We start from the raw sequence: 17002 nt of genomic DNA, 5'->3' as shown, positions 1-17002 counted from the left end.
GGTTGCGCGAGTCCACACAGGGCTCCACCCACGAAGGGTCCACGAAGAAGCAACCACCCACAAAGGGTCCACGAAGAAGCAACCTTGTCTATCCCACCATGGCCATCGCCCACACAGGACTTGCCTCACTAGCGGTAGATCTTCACGAAGTAGGCGATCTCCTTGCCCTTACAAACTCCTTGGTTCAACTCCACAATCTTGTCGGAGGCTCCCAAGTGACACCTAGCCAATCTAGGAGACACCACTCTCCAAGAAGTAACAAATGGCGTGTAGGTAATGAACTCCTTGCTCTTGTGCTTCAAATGATAGTCTCCCCAACACTCAACTCTCTCTCATAGGATTTGGATTTGGTGGAAAGAAGGTTTGAGTGGAAAGCAACTTGGGAAGGCTAGAGATCAAGATTCATATGGTAGGAATGGAATATCTTGGTCTCAAGACATGAGTAGGTGGTTCTCTCTCAGAACATATGAGTTGGAATGGTGTGCGTGTTCTGATGGCTCTCTCTCGAATGAGGAGGAGGTGGAGGGGTATATATAGCCTCCACACAAAATCCAACCGTTACACAGTTTTCCAATCTCGGTGGGACCGAATCAATAAACTCGGTCGGACCGAAAATGTAAACCTAGTGACCGTTAGTGATTTTCGGTGGGACTGACATGCAACTCGGTAGGACCGATATGGTTAGGGTTTGGGCATAACGTAATCTTGGTGAGACCGATTACACAAACTCGGTGAGACCGAATTTGGTAATTAGCTAACCAGAGAGTTGGTCAGGCAAACTCGGTGGGACCGATTTGCTCTTTCGGTGAGACCGAGTGGAACTCGGTGAGACCGAAAAGTTACAAAGGGGAAACACTGAGTTTACATTGCAATCTCGGTGGGACCGATTCGCTCTTTCGGTAAGACTGAAAAGTTACAAAAGGGAAACAGAGAGTTTGCAACCCCATCTCGGTGAGACCGAGATCCCTATCGGTAGGACCGAATTGCTAGGGTTTGGCAGTGGCTAATGACAAGTGAAACTCGGTGGCGCCGGATAGGAAGAATCGGTAGGACCGAGTTTGGCTTAGGGTTTAGGTCATATGTGGATATGGGAAAGTAGTTGAGGGTTTTGGAGCATATCACTAAGCACATGAAGCAAGAGGCTCATTAAGCAACACCTCATCCCTCCTTAATAGTATTGGCTTTTCCTAAAGACTCAATGTGATCTTGGATCACTAAAATATAAAATGAAGAGTCTTGAGCTTTTGAGCTTGAGCCAATCCTTTGTCCTTAGTATTTTGAGGGTTCCACTTTCACATCCATGCCATGCCAATCATTGAGCTTTCCTGAAATAATCATCTTGGAATAGCATTAGCTCAATGAGCTATATGTTGTTATGAATTACCAAAACCACCTAGGGATAGTTACACTTTCATGTTGAGACCAAGACATTCCAATCCAACCATAAGAATCTTGATCTCTAGTCTTTCCCAAATTGCTTTCCACTCAAATTATCTTTCCACCATAGCCAAATATGTGTGAGAGTTGAGTGTTGGGGAGACTATCATTTGAAGCACAAGAGCAAGGAGTTCATCATCATCACACCATCTATTACCTTTTGGAGAGTGGTGTCTCCTAGATTGGTTAGGTGTCACTTGGGAGCCTCCGACAAGATTATGGAGTTGAACCAAGGAGTTTGTAAGGGCAAGGAGATCGCCTACTTCGTGAAGATCTACCCAAGTGAGGCAAGTCCTTCATGGGCGATGGACATGGTGGGATAGACAAGGTTGCTTCTTCGTGTATCCTTCCTAGATGGAGCCTTCCATGGACTCGCGCAACTGTTACCCTCCGTGGGTTGAAGTCTTCATCAACGTGGACGTACGATAGCACCGCCTATCGGAACCACGCCAAAAATCTCCGTGTCTACATTGTGTTTGCTTTCTCCAAACCCTTCCCTTTACCTTCATATGAAATGTTTTACTTTCCGCTGCTACACTCTTAGAATTGCATGTGTAGGTTGATTGCTTGACTTGTGCTAAGTTGCCCGAGATTCGATCGTCGGTATCTCCATACCTATTTCAATCTTGTTACTGACAAGTCTCTTTACTCGTTTCGTAATACATCATCTCGTAACTAACTCCTTAGTCAGTTTGCTTGCAAGCTTCTTGTGATGTGTATTACCGAGAGGGCCCGGAGATACCTCTCCGACACTCGGAGTGACAAATTCCAATCTTGATCCATGCCAACTCAACAGACACCTTCGGAGATACCTATAGAGCATCTTTATGATCATCCAGTTACGTTGTGACATTTGATAACACACAAGGTATTCCTCGGGTATCCGGGAGTTGCATGATCTCATGGTCGATGGAACATGTATTTGACATTCAAGAAAGCAGTAGTAATAAATTGAACGATCATATGCTAAGCTAACGGATGGGTCTTGTCCATCACATCATTCTCCTAATGATGTGATCTCGTTATCAAATGACAACTCATGTCTATGGTCAGGAAACCTTAACAATCTTTGATCAACGAGCTAGTCTAGTAGAGGCTTACTAGGGACACGGTATATGTTTATGTATCCACACATGTATTTAAGTTCCGGTCAATACAATTCTAGCATGAATAATAAACTTTTATCATGAATAAGAAAATATAAAATAACAACTTTATTATTGCCTCTAGGGCATATTTCCTTCAGCACCGAGGTAGCCGGCTGGGTGGCTAGGCAGAATGAGAAGCGGTGGAGGATGTGACGGTGGCCGGGGGCCAAACGAGCTAGGATCCAGAGGGTAGCGCAGATCTGGGTCGCCGGGACCAAAGCAGCAAGGACGCCGACGAGCCCGCGCAGATCTGGGTCGCCGAGACCAAAGCAGAAAGGACGCCGACGAGCCCAAGGAGCCGGAAAGGGGGCACAACTCCTGGAGTACGCCAGAATCGAAGACGCGTCGGGATGGATGTCCAACCAAAGCACCAGCAGGGTGGGGGTGCGGAGGCGACGAGGCGCCGGCGAGCCAAGGAAGCCGGAAGTAGCGCAACTCCTCCGATGCGCCAGGCCCGGAGCCGGCCTGGCCGGCCATGGACATAGGTCTATGTTCGTCGGGCGATACTCGCCCCTGTCGGGATGGGGTGGTGGTGGTGAGCACGCGTAGAGCCGAATCCCAGCCGCACCTGCGAGGCCACCGCCTGAGGTGGCCGACGCGAGGCTTGCGAGGGAGGGGTGGGGGAGAGGAGCCGCACCAGGACAGCGCGCCCGGCCACCGGAGGACCGCAACGAGCCAGGGAACGTCGGGGCTGGCCGGGAGAAGCTCCAGATCCCAATGGCGGGGGGTGGGGGAGGGGGCGTAGCCGCGCAAGGGCACGAGGAGGAGGCCCGGAGGTAGCCGGCGGCCGCACGCAACGCCACGGCAGGGGCTCGGGGCGCTTGCGTCGTGCGTCATATCTGTCGTGGGGAAGCACCAGGGGTGGCAGCGCATCAGATTCGCCCCGCGCCGCCATCCTGGGGTCCGGCGCAGCTTCGCCGACCAGCCCTCCGACGGCGGTTATGCGGGAGAGGGCGGCAGGGAGGAGGGCTGTTGGGCAGCGTCTCGGTCTTCCCATGTCACCGGATCGGGTTTCTGGCATAACAGCGTGCGAGAAACCGGAATCCGGTTTGTGGCATGCTGTTATCTTCTTTTTTTGCACATAACCACCGGCTTACGTCAATAATTTAGCCTTACCCTCTTGTCGATGCATTGACAGAGTAACCGTGACGCTTTGTTCTCGCACAAACTAAACGTAAACGCAGCATCCAGTTACGTACGCTCACCGTTGGATCTACCGGAACTCCACGGCATAGAACCACAGAAGATTCCTCGTGGAGGAGACAAGATGGCTCACAAGCCAACAAGAACAAAAGCAGTGCGCCATCTGCGGCACAGTAGGAGGAGGCCGTCCTTGTCAGCCCCCACCGGCCACCGCGAACTCCTTTTTGTTTGCTTCCGCAGCTTTGGAGGAGAGAGACAAGAGCCGGCATGGCTGGCTCCCACGCCCCCGCCAGCTCAGACAGACCGCGCTGCCTCGTGGGCCTCTGCCGCAAAGGTGGTGCATCTCGCGTTCGAATTGGCGGGAGCGGTGTTCGGGTTCGGGGGCGATCCCGTAATAAGCCGCAGACGCCGAGGGCTTTCAGCTTCAGTCAGCCAGACGCTCAAGGGCTCACGCTGTTCACTCGCTCCCCTGCCCTGTGACTGTGAGTGCGAGGCCGCCTGCAGTACGTTTCTAAACTCTGCCCACACATCGGTTGCCCAGTGGAGAGAGAGGCTGTGGCTGCGGCTTGCTCCTGCGCCGATCGAGCAACCGCTTCACCCCTCCCGGTAACTCCCTTTGTTCCGTTTCTCTCCCGCCGGGTTCCCATCTCTTCTTGTTCGGTTTCCTCCCCCTGTTCCGATCTGTGCTAAGTGACAGCTCCGCTTGGCTGCAGTCCATGCGCGGTACCTGACCATGCTTGCTCTTTCGTTACTGTTGTTTTTTCTCAGATCTTAGCAGTTCGAGTTGAACAAGAGGCGGGAGATATAGAGTGAAGGAGGCAGGACTAATTTCGTTGGGTACGTTTCTTGATCTGCTCACTCTCTGTTGTACAGTCTAGATAGATGCGGGTCGGCGGCTCTTGTTATCGGACTAGTAGGGAGAAGTTTCTGTTCTGTATGAGTTGAATCGGAAAAAATGGGTGTATATGACTTTGGGTATTGTTGGAGGAGGGCCATCCATCCTTATGATGTAGGTTAACAAACCTGGGAATAGTTTCACATCCAAACTGAACCCAGCCCAGACTGTATTTTTTTGACGATAACAGCAGGAGCTCTGCTTATGCTTTATTAGAAGGGGGGAGGTAGAACAATCAGGCGGAAGAGTGCGCAGAGAAAATGGAGCCACAAAAGCAAGCAGCAGGTTCTCACATCAGTAAACCTCTAGCGTCACGACTCCAGCAACCGAACCAAACCAAAACAAAACAAAAAGCTGGCATCCAGACTAAACCGAACTGCATGCCTTTTCCACCCAACCCAATCCAAGTTGTTTCTCACTTCTGGACTAAATCACTAAACCCATAGATTTTTTTCCTGATAAACTAAACCCATAGATACTTTTTTTTCCCGATACACTAAACCCGTATATTCAAACCATGGACAAAGAAATAAGCAAGTAGCAGAGTAGTCTAGGAAAATGATAGCTAGCTGCTATATACATCATGTAGGTGTTCTTGGATGTGTCGGCTGGCATCGAGATGCTATACTGTGCAAGGATGAGGCTGACAAGCATATCCATATCTTAGTTTGTGCCCTATGTCATGTCACTACTGCTTAATGAATGAGTGAAGTGCGCAGTAGGTCCTTGAACCTACTGCTTAATTAAACGGTTCCTCTTGTGACAATTGTTCTCCTGGATGAGTTGTGAATTAATTGTTTTTTTTTTCGTTCTTGCACAGTTCACCTTCCAGTCATCTGTCGTTCAGAAGCGAAGGGTGTGGATATAGTGACCATCAGCAGTCCAGCATGACGAAGAAACACAAAAATAGAAAGTCCAAAAATATATTGGAGAACAAAAAGGGTATTCTCTTGACTAGTATGCAATCAATTATCATGCATGTTTTGTGCTCTAGACTGTAGAGGGACCACCAATCACATTTCCTCCATTCGTCAAATTATTCTCCATAAATAGAATATTCCTGTTGAGTGTGGATATATTAGTGATTTAGCTTATATTTTGCCTGATCATCCAAGCACTCCAGCTTCTACCATGTATTGTTTGAATAAAGTTTAGTTGTTTTTTTATATTTCCTCAGGTGTTGATGAGAATGTGGAGCACATTTTGCGAATGATAGGAGAGGAGAGTGAGCTGGCTGAAAGCGAACCAGATGATTCTGGAAATACCTTGAAGAAATCAAAACTATCCTCCCTTGTAAAGGGCTTCCATGAAGACTACCAATACCTTCACAAGCACTGCAAAGATCTAATCAGTAAACTGGAAAATGTTGGGCACAGTTCCACTGGTTCAGATTCATCCGATTCAGACTCGGAAGGAGACAGATCAGACACTGACGTTCCTAATCAGAAACTAGATGCATTAAATGAAGAAAATGACTGGATGCAGAAGCTTGCTGGAGAACATCAAGGTGAAGAGCAAAGTACGGAAGCAGAGATTCAGAAGCTGAAACAAAATGCAGAAGAAAAAACGAAAGAAATATCTGATCTGAAGAAGCTATTAGAAAAAGCAATAATGGACAAAGAAGCTACTAGTTCAGATGTTGCAAACTTGTCATCAGAGAACGAACATCTAAAATTGTTGGTTGAAGGTGCAGAGAAGGAGGCAGCAGAATCCCTGAAGACATCAACAGACATGGAGAATGAGATGAGGATGTTATCTGGCGAGAAGCAAATTATGGAAAAAGAGAGGGATGACCTGAAGATTTTAATTATAGACCTGGAGAACAAGAGGGAAGATATGAGCAATCAGCTGCAAGATACAGTGGAGAAATGCAATTCCTTGTCATCCCAACTTGAGAAGGCCCACTTAGCTGAGAAAGAAGTGCAGACCTTGTTATCAGAACTCCAAAAATCCAAGAATGAGAACTTGATGCTGTCAGTGGAATGTGATAACCTGAAAGCAAATGAGAAGAATGTGGATATCAAGTTTTCCGAACTGAAGGAAACTCTTGCTGAAACAAGAGCTAAAAATGACTCCTTGATTGCAGAGAACAGTTTACTCGAAAGCAAGCTTCAACATTTAGGGGTGGAGATAGATGGTATGACAGTGGAGAAAGAGGAGCTAATGAACAATCTGAACAAGGAACGTGGAGCTGCAGAAGAAGAAAAATTAAGAGTAGTATCAGAACATTCCAAGTGTTTGAATGAGTTGGAGCAGGCACAATGTAGCATCAAGGAACTAGAAAAGGAAATGGAATCAACAAAACTTGCACTGAGTGATAATATTGCAGAGCTACTGAAAGAAAAGAATTCCGTGGCATCAGAACTAAAGCAGTTAGAAGCTTCTTTGAAGAATCTTGAACACGAGTTCGAACAACAACTAAAGCAAATTTCTGTTATGCAGAAGGATAATGAAGACCTGGCGTTGGTGAATTCAAACCTGCATAATGAGCTTGCAGCAGTGCTCGGAGAAAAGAATGAAGCTGTTGCTTCTAGTATTGATCTTGAAAATAAGTTTCAACAGCAAAACCAACAAATTTCAAGTCTTCAGGAGACTATTGAAGGCCTCAGAGCGGCAAAGGCTGAAATGTCTAATGAGGTTATAGTACACGAGAAGGCGAAAAATGCAGCAGTTGCTCAGTTAGATCAGTCGGAGGCTTACGTCAAGAACCTCCAGAGCGAGATAGAACTAAAGCAGAATGAAATTTCACTTTTCCAGCAAGCTAATGAAGAACTGCAGGAGAAAAATTCTAGCTTGGGTAGGCAGCTGGAAGAAGTTAAGACTGATCTACAGGCTGAGATCATTCTGTTACAAGGAGAAAAGCAACAAATCATTGATGATTTGCAGCAGTCAAACACTTCAGTCAAGACTCTCGAACGTGAGTTAGAGCAGCAAAGAGAACAAAACTATATTCTACAGCTAGCCAATGAAGATCTGCAGAAGAATAACTGTAACCTGAAGAAACAATTTGAAGATGCCATGGTTAGCCGCCACGCTGAAATTATAGTACTCCAAGACGAGAAGAGAAAAACCCTTTCGGAGTTGCAGCAGTCTGAGGCTTCCATCAAGAATCTAAGAACTGAGTCAGATCAAGGACGAGAGCAAATTTCGATCTTGCATCTAGTTAATGAAGAAATGAAGAATAGAAATGCTAGCTTGAACAAGCAATTGGAGGAATTAAGGAGCAGCTTGTCTGAGGAGATTGTAGCACTAAGTGAGCAGAAGGAAACAGCCCTGTCAGAGTTACACCAGTCTCATGCTTCAATTGGGAACTTGGAGATAGAGTTAGAAAAGCGAAATGCGAGTGTTTCAGTTTTACAGCAAGCCAATGATGATCTACAGAAGCACATCTCTGCCCTGACCGAAGAATTCAACGAAGTGAAGGCTGAGTTGCAGAAGGAGATTAAAGTGACACAAGAAGAGAAGGATACGGTTTTAACCCAACTAAAGCAAGCAGAGTTTTCTATCAAGAACCTTGAATCCGAGATAGCTCAGTTAAAGGATGATCTTTCAATTCAGCTAGAAAACAATTCCAGCTTGAACAAAAAATTTGAGGAATCAAGGACCAATCTGCAGGGGGATATTCTAGCACTTCGTGAAGAAAAAGAAACAGTTCTGTCAGAGTTACATCAGTCTGAAGCTTCTGTGAGGAACTTTGAGAGAGAGCTAGAAAAGCAAAGTCAGAGCATTTCAGCTCTGCAGCATGCAAATGATGAATCAGAACAGAACAAATGTGCCTTGACCCAGAAATTAGAAGAAGTCAAGGCTGAGTCACAGAGGAAGATTGAGGTGGCACAAGAAGAGAAGGATACATTAGTAACCCAACTAAAACAGTCAGAGTCTTCCATCAAGAATCTTGAAAGTGAAATAGCACAGCTGAAGGAGGAACTTTCAGTTCAGCTGGAAAGCAATTCCAGCTTGGAGCAACAGTTCGAAGAGGCAATACTAAAAGTTTCTAACTTACATGAGAAACTCGAGAGAGTTCAGGCTGAGGCGGCATGTCAAGTTATTGAAATGAACAGTAATGCGAAAGATTTGGAGAAGATAATAGATATATTGTCATCTCAGAAGGCCAAGGTGGAGGGAGATCTGAAAGATATGGTTAAAATATGCATGGAAAATTTGTCGTCCATGAATGATTTTGAAGATAGAGTTACACAGAAAGTTTCAGATCATGCTACCAAACTTGCTGATCTCCAGCAGAGCCTCAAAGATATCGGTGGCAACTTTCAGAGACTCCATCATACATATGCTGACGTGTCCACAAAGGCATCTCAGCTCGAGGTACTCAAGAAAAATCATATTGAGCAGATAGACCAACTAGAAGAGAAAAATGCAGAAATTTTGGACAAACATCGCCACTTGGAAGAGGAAATGTTTTGTGCAAATAAGGATAACACAGAGCTGCAAAAGCATGTCCAAGAACTTGAATTTGAGCTCCAGCTAGCCAAGCAGAAGCTTGAACTTGCCGAAGCGGAGAGCAAATGCAAAGAAGAGAGCTATGTGATGGCAGTGGAAACATCAAAAACAGAGATCGTGCATCTTGAAGAACAAATACAACTGTTCTCTGGAAGGATTAGCTTGCTGGAAGAAACTTTTGTGCAAATTAAAGACAGCACCGAGTCAGTGGTCTCTAAATTGGAAAATCAATTGGATGAGCTTGAATTACACTCCAGTCAAAGCATTGCGTGCTTCATTAACCGCTTATCTGCATGTGGTGGAGAGTTTAGTGTCCTACAGAACATGGTACACAATTCTCTTGCTGAGCAGAAAGAACTGCTCAAGGAAAACGAAGAACTGGCTATTGGGTTGAGAAAGAAAGAAAAGGAAATGTCAGAAATGATTAGGAGTGCTACTGAGGCAGCTGAGAAGATGGTTCAACTTGAGAAGATAATTGAAGAAAAAGACGATGAACTAGCAGCTAGAGTGCAGGAGAAAAGAGAAGCTATCAAGCAGCTGAGTGACACAATTGATTACCACAAGAACAACAGCGATGATCTGGTCCGCTATATTCGCAGTCACAACCGTCCCCGCCTTCCATTTTGTCTGTAAATTTGATCACCAAAAGTTCATTGTCAGTCAATATATAAGCTGCATTTTATCTGTGAACATCATTAGACAATTATTTCCAATTCCTTTAATGTATCATAAATAGTGCCCAAATACAAACAATGTGGAGGTAGTCAAATAGGTGGTGGCCTGTGTATTCTATTGTCATTGGGAGAGCTAGAAACACTTTCTGTTCCTTGTAGTTTATTATCATCCTATTGAAATGCCAATAGAGGCTGAAGATGCAACAAGTGTGAGTTTGGTGGTCTGAATTCATGTTCCAATCAGGTAATGTGGCTTTGGTGATTCTCTTGTTCTCTTTTTTCATTTAAGACATATTTCAACATTGCATTTTCTTCCCTCTTTTGTGTTGCATGTTTTTTTTTTGGAAAAGGAGGATGACCCCGGCCTCTGCAACTGGGAGATGCATGCGGCCATTTTATTAATTATTCTCGAGGACCTTACAAAGTAGAACAACAATATACCTAAATCCGCCATCTTGGCAACATCTGCCGCTACTCCTATCCAAATGATGAAGGGGTGCAAGCTGGGCCACATACCCAGACCTCTCACCTAAACCTAACATCTAAAGCCGGAGACCCCGACCGAGCCATTTGCGAGGTCCGGGGCTCAAACTGGTCCGACCCACTCACATGTGTCGTCGTGGCCGTCTTCCACTGGTCCATCTTCAGAGCAGATTGAGGTGACAACCTTGGCAGGTCCTCCGCCATCGACGCCACCACGACGCCAAACGACGACCTCCACCTACGCGAGCCTTGGCAGGTCCTCCGCCAATGACGCCACCACGACGCCAGCCGACGACCTCCACCTACGCGAGTCCATCTCCAAGCAACGGACGTAAATCCATGCTAGGATAGGGCCGCACCATCGCCGTCGCCCACCACCCACAAGCGTCACCCAACCCCAAGGTTCCCAAAGCGGCGCCTTCAAGAAGGGAACGGCGCCGTGAGCGCCGCCGCCGCCCAAAAAAGTTAGGGCTTTCGCCCGGGAGACCTAGGGGAAGGTGAAGTGAGGAGATCAGTCCATACCGACGCCTCCAAGGAGGGGAACGGCGCCCTCAGGCGTTGCCGTCGGCGCGGCCGGTCAAGGCCGGCTAGGGATTTCGCCCAAATTAGATCCCCGCCACCAGCAGCGCCTCCTGTATAGAACCAGCGACCAAGAGGAAGCGCGGCCCGACCAGGCTGGCCTGCACGCCGAACAGGGGAGGAGGGAAGGCGCCAGATCGCGCGCACCGGCCGCCGCAGAAGCCGCCGCCGGCTGCCAACGACCATCGGATCCCGCCGCCCGCGCGACGGGACACCAGATCCACCACCCGCACAGCTGCTAGCTGGCTGTGCCTTGCCAATGGAGCCGCCACTCTAGATCCGGGGTTCCCCACGCAAAAGCAGGGCAACCGAGGCCCCGCCGCCACCATCCTTGACGCCTCGGGCTTGCCCGGCGGCTGCCTCAGGTGACGGCGAGGAGGTGGGATGAGGTGGGGAGGGGGCTGCGGCGGTGCGGCTAGGGTTCCCCCGCCGCCGCCGGCGGAGGCGACGCGGGGGTCGCGAGAGGAGGGGGTTGTGAGAGAGGAGGGCATTGTGTTGCATGTATCCTTGCAAATATGTTGTCTGATTGCCATGCCAGTGTATGTTCATCCTCGAGGTTATTACTAGTTGTCTAATTGACTGCTATATGAAGATATTGTTAACTATCAGGCTGTATTCATGAAAACGTTTACAGCTCGTTTGGCACACGGGTTTTCATTTCAGTTGGTGGAAATGACGGGAGCCAAACGACCTGTTTTAGTAAATAAAAGGCCAATTCTAAAAAAAGAGTAAATAGAAGGCCTTTATTGGTTTTGTGTCAAGAATTTGTAGTACGCTGGACTGTGAAAATCCTACTGCTAAACATGCCATCACCTCATTACCATTTACCAAGTCTCTGAAGAAGGCCTCAAAAAGAAACGAAAAGTCTAACGCCCACACGTATGGGCGTTCCTCAACTCGCATACACGCCTGGATCGTCGTCCAGTGTCTTTTGCACGAATCTTGACATGAAAAGGTTAATTTTTTGTGCCACGTAGGATGAGGCTGGTGTATGGGCGTTGGAAAGTTTGCCCACACGCCCGCATCATGCTGTTTGGCAGCTGCGTTGTATGGGTGAACTAGTTTCTGCCCATACAGCCACCACCTAGGTCATGCGCGTGTGGGCGAACTGCTTTTCGTCCACATGACACTCCTATGTTGTGGACGACAACTGCAGTTACGCGAACGTGGCAACTCGGTACACACACACGGCAACTGTGATTCTCTGCTACACGGCAACTGCAGTTACGCGAACGTGACAACTCGGTACACACACATGGCAACTGTGATTCTTTGCTACACGGCAACTGCAGTTGCGCGTACGTGGCAACCAGATAAACACACATGACAACTGTGATTAACAATACATAGCAACTATGGTTGGACCACACGTGGCAACTAGGTAAGTACACATGGCAACTACTGTTTTGACCATATGTGGCAAGTAGTTAATCACACATGGCAACTACGGTTTGATTACACGCGGCAACTACCATAAATTAGACATGGCAACTATAGTTAACCAAAACAGATAAAGTTGACATGCTTTTACAACCACACTTGTCATCCCGGATAACTACATCTGCCAACCAGGATGGCAACTAAATAGTCATCCCGCGGGGTACCTAACGTAGCTGCGTCAGGACGTGTGGGCATTTTTGCTTCGTGCCACACGTACGGGGTGAAGATGAATAGTACTTGTTGGACGTGTGGCACGAAGTAGCCGCGCCCACACGTGTGGGCAATTCCAATGTTCGCCCACACACAGCCCGTGTGGGCTGCCTCCTACTCACACCACACACGGTGTGTGGGCGCATGTCATATATGCCACACATGTGGCAGTTAACGGCGTCCAAAAGAAAAGTCACTGAAGAAAGCTCAGAAAAGGTAGGAGTATTTCGTTTGACCTGGGTGGAAAAACTTTCAGCGATCTCAACTTCTCAAGTAGAAGTGCGGCCACCGGATGATGGCGTATTGGCGTCTTGAGTCTTGACAAGGTATTGATCAGTTCCGGCAGCGCATTGTGTCGTCGACAGGGTGCTCAGCAGACTGCAGTCTGAAGCGTAGTGCACGGATCTGAGCAACGGGCGGCGTGGGTTCGATGCAGCCACGTTACCAAGTGCGCGAGGGGTTCGATCACGATCCCCTCCGCCCGTCCAAGCCGCTGGTCAACACCACCGCCTCCCACCACGCCAGCCGCCGGTGCTCGCTCGACGGCCTGCGGCTCGGCGAGGAGCCCCGTCCACGCCGACAAGGACGGGCCGGAGGGCGGCCTCTTCTCGCTAAAATCCCTCACCAATATCAGTTAATTGCTCTAGTTCCCGACCAAGATCATGCCAGCTTGTTCCTGGCTACGATTCGGTGGGATTTTCTGGTTCTTTCCTAGTACTACAGAGACGCCACCAGATAGGATCCTCTACTAGTAATATTGCTCCGTTGTTCCTGATGCACGAATGGATAGCTCGTTCCGTGATGCATGAATGGATCGTGGCGTTTGACAGGCTGATGCTCCACCTCTCCTGAACTAATCAGCGGTGTAATGGCGGCAAAGAAACGCTTTTTTCGCTTTGGATCTTCGTGATAAAAGAGGGCTCGAAAATTCGTTTCTGAGAGGACAACTAGCTAGGTAATGCCAGCCTTTGAGAATAATACTCAGCTTTGTATCACATTGTTCGCGATAAGAATGATACTCCAGCACAGGTGCTCAGTCATTCCCGTCAAATATTTCTTTCAGGACTACGGCTCAAAGTTCACTCTAGTAAACTCGGTGATTACCTTCTTAACAATTTATACAATGTGCTCTATCGAAATCCCAAAAAACAAACTCGCTGGCAGCATGGAGCAAAGAGCAAGGGGGGCTTAGGCATCATAGACCTGCAGTGCAAAACCAGTGTCTTCCGCTAAAACAACTACACAAATTATATAACTGCATGGATATACCATGGGTGAAGCTGATTTGGTCGGTGTATTATGAAGGTGTGGTGCCACACACAGTTGATCCCTGCGGATCGTTTTGGTGGTGAGACGTCATGCAGCTCGCTCCAATCTACAGCGGGGTGATGAGAGAAAAAAATTATATAAGACTAGGTTTCATAGTTAATAGGTGAGATCCATTCTAATATGACATGTGACATTTATAAATCATAAAGCTGCTGTGCACTGATCCGCCGGAGGAAACTGATTTCGGTTCAGTCGTCGGTTCGACCGAACTGTACCGAAATATATTTAATAATAACTGGAACCGCTGCCTCTAGTCAGAATCTACAGTGCACGTATCATTAGCAGGAGCTGGTATACTTTATTCTGATGTACGGTGCCTCCTTGGCTACTCCCTCCGATTGATTCTCCCGAGAAAGTCTGTAAAATTAGCGGTGGGGCTCACTAGGTGAAGTACCTACCCGAGGGAGTACTACTTTTCTTTTACACAAAATTTACAGCGACAATGGCTCAGTTGGTCAGGTTTACCACCTCCCGATGCGGCTGTGGGACTCGTGCACTTATAGCGACAAAGTAGAAAATAGATTGTCCATGTTCTTACGAAAGAGCACTTGAGTAAGGAACAAGCGCGCGGGTCTGACATCTATGTTTACTCGGTTTTCGGTCCATTCGGGTAATCATGTGATACACCCGAATTCACCGGACTAATTTCGGTTTCCAACAAATGCAGACCGAACATACTACCGAGGTTTTCGGTTTCGGTGAATTCAGCTTCGGTGCCCGTTAATTCGGTTCGGTACATCGGTTTTCGGGTTATATGCCCAGCCTTAACTGTATCAATCCCAGGAGGAACTGTGAAGGTGGGTGTAGCCCGACAGCTAGTAGTGACGCGATGGGAAGTCCTCCACATCCCTAGCCTGCGGTTCGTGATAGTGTAGAACCAGACGTCCAGGTGGCAAAAAAGGACCAAGTGCGGGAGTGTAGCCTCCCACATGTGGCCAACCAACATCGTGGGGCATCACGGTCCTGGCTGGGTAGATAGCAGAACGGGGCAGCTCTCCAGATTGGACAAAGGGGTGCAACAGCGTCAGGGCACTGTAAATGTGCCGACGGGTGGTGTACAACTCATGGCGAAGAGCTCGGTTAGCTCGATCTAGCCCATCAGCATGCAGAACAAAGTTCTGATGGTGGAAGGGCTCTCGGATGACGGTGGAGTAGGCAGCAGTGTAGTATCCCTCCTCATCATCGTCGGATGCGATAGCAATGTGCCTGAAAGAGGAAGTGTCCAATGCCTGATACTCTCCATGAAGACGTGTCAGAGCAGCGTAAGCAGCATCGTGGACTGCCATATCAATGGTCACTCCAACACCATGAGCGGTGTGCAGCACAGTAGTGGAGTCATACTCCCGAGAAAAGAGGTGGACGATGGCATGGTACTGCTCCTTGTTAAAGTCCTGGTACTGCTTGTACATGGTGTACTCAGGGTGCCAGCGATAACCCAGAAAGGTCATCATCTCAGCTAGCACAGCAAGTGATCTTGAGACTCCAATGGCCATCATGTGGCGCACGACCTGCCACGTGGGTTCCATGTGAAAACAAAGATGTTTCAAAGGAGTCAAATGACAGTGTGGGTATTGTTCAAAATACTATTCAAAGGAATAACTATGGCTTATCCAACTTTGGGGTGAATGTGGTCACGGTATCCTAATGTTAGAGTTAGTAAATTCATTTAACCTGAGTAGAAGACAGTTTAGAGTCCCGGAGTAAAGATCGAGGAGTAAAAGATCCTAATACCACCCAATGGCGAAGTGGGCCTGTAAGACACATAGCCATGTTAGTAAAAGTTTTGCAATGTCTAGACTCGACTTCGGCCAAGGAGTGTGAAAGGGGGATTCCTACAGGCAGTCGGCTCCGATACCAACTTGTGACGCCCTCGATTCAATCCTACACTAATCATACATGCAAACGTGTACGATCAAGATCAGGGACTCATGGGAAGATATCACAACACAACTCTAAAAATAAATAAGTCATACAAGCATCATAATACAAGCCAGGGGCCTCGAGGGCTCGAATATAAGTGCTCGAGCATAGACGAGTCAGCGGAAGCAACGATATCTGAGTACAGACATAAGTTAAACAAGTTGCCATAAGATGGCTAGCACAAACTGGAATACAGATCGAAAGAGGCGCATGCCTCCTGCCTGGGATCCTCCTAAACTACTCCTAGTTGTCGGCGGCGGCCTGCACATAGTAGTAGGCACCTCCGGTTGTGACGCCCGGATAATCAAGCTACAGTAACCCTCTGGTAATGATGCCACGTCACCTCGATTATTGTTGATAATCTCGTGTTAGCTCGGAACCGAACCAAATTCAAATTTGAATTAAAGTCAAAACAATTAAAGTTTTTAAAAGTCAAAACTAAATTGTCCTTAATGTGTCTAATAATCCATAATAAATGCTGGTGAAGAAATCATTTCTTAATAAAATACTTAAATGCACTAAATAAACTAAAACAGTAGCAAAAATGATTATTTAAATGCTTTAAAATAATAAACAATTACAAACTAATATATTTAGGTGCCAAGTTAATTGTGGCAGTGGTATAATTCCTATTACCAATTTAGAGATCATTTTTGTACTTCACAAAACTAAATTACAATGAGGAATAAAATAAAACAGAAAAGAAAATAAATAAAAAAGAACAGAAAAAACAGAAAACAAACACAACAAAAAAAAGAACCCCCTCCCCCTGGGCCGAATGGCCCAGCTAGCCATCAGGCCAAAAGGCCCAACCGGCCCACCCCCACTCCCCTTATCCCTGGACCCCGAAACCCTAGCCACTACCCATCGCCCCACTCCCCCACTTCCCCCCCACGACCCCCTCGCCCCTCCTCTGCCTCCCCCGATCTGGATTGGGGGGAATCAGCGCCGCCACCCGATGCCCCGGCACGTCCCCGCCGCCCCACCGCCGTCCTCCTAGCCTCCCCCTTTCCCGAACTACGAGCTCCGACGCCGCATCCGATCCGCCGTACGCCACCGCCTCGTCCTCGATTCACCGCCGCCCGGAGCTCCACGGACACCGCACGAAGCCTGCGCAGCCGCCCGAGGACCTCGCCGGACCTCCTCGCCGGTCGGCCTCCTCCACGACGCGTCGCCTCCGTCATCCTCCTCGACCCCCGCTGCCTAACCCCTACTGCCCCAGTGAGCCACAACCCCTCTGCCTCCTCTCTCCTGTGGTCACCACCTCTTTCCCCGCCATGCCGCTC

General features: G+C 48.0%; 1 protein-coding gene across 1 annotated transcript; it reads left to right on the top strand.

Annotated features, from left to right (window-relative positions):
• Window positions 1-4147: 4147 nt before the first annotated feature.
• Window positions 4148-10062, top strand: LOC125544257 (uncharacterized). The gene is made up of 4 exons (XM_048707873.2): window positions 4148-4334; window positions 4497-4565; window positions 5444-5565; window positions 5801-10062. Exons 3-4 carry the CDS (start codon window positions 5511-5513, stop codon window positions 9712-9714), a joined length of 3969 nt encoding a protein of 1322 aa, XP_048563830.2. The 5' UTR covers window positions 4148-4334; window positions 4497-4565; window positions 5444-5510; the 3' UTR covers window positions 9715-10062.
• Window positions 10063-17002: the final 6940 nt, after the last annotated feature.

Source organism: Triticum urartu, chromosome 3A (assembly GCF_056163025.1).
Source record: "Triticum urartu cultivar PI428250 chromosome 3A, HENAU_Tu73, whole genome shotgun sequence".
NCBI lineage: Eukaryota > Viridiplantae > Streptophyta > Magnoliopsida > Poales > Poaceae > Triticum > Triticum urartu.
This window is presented reverse-complemented; position numbering and strand designations above follow the sequence as displayed.

Bases quoted from the DNA above. Each gene is read 5' to 3' on its own strand.
- LOC125544257 (XM_048707873.2), top strand. From the start codon at position 5,511: ATGACGAAGAAACACAAAAATAGAAAGTCCAAAAATATATTGGAGAAC. The intron at 5,566-5,800 runs GTATTCTCTTGA...ATATTTCCTCAG, and splicing joins TATATTGGAGAACAAAAAGG to GTGTTGATGAGAATGTGGAG.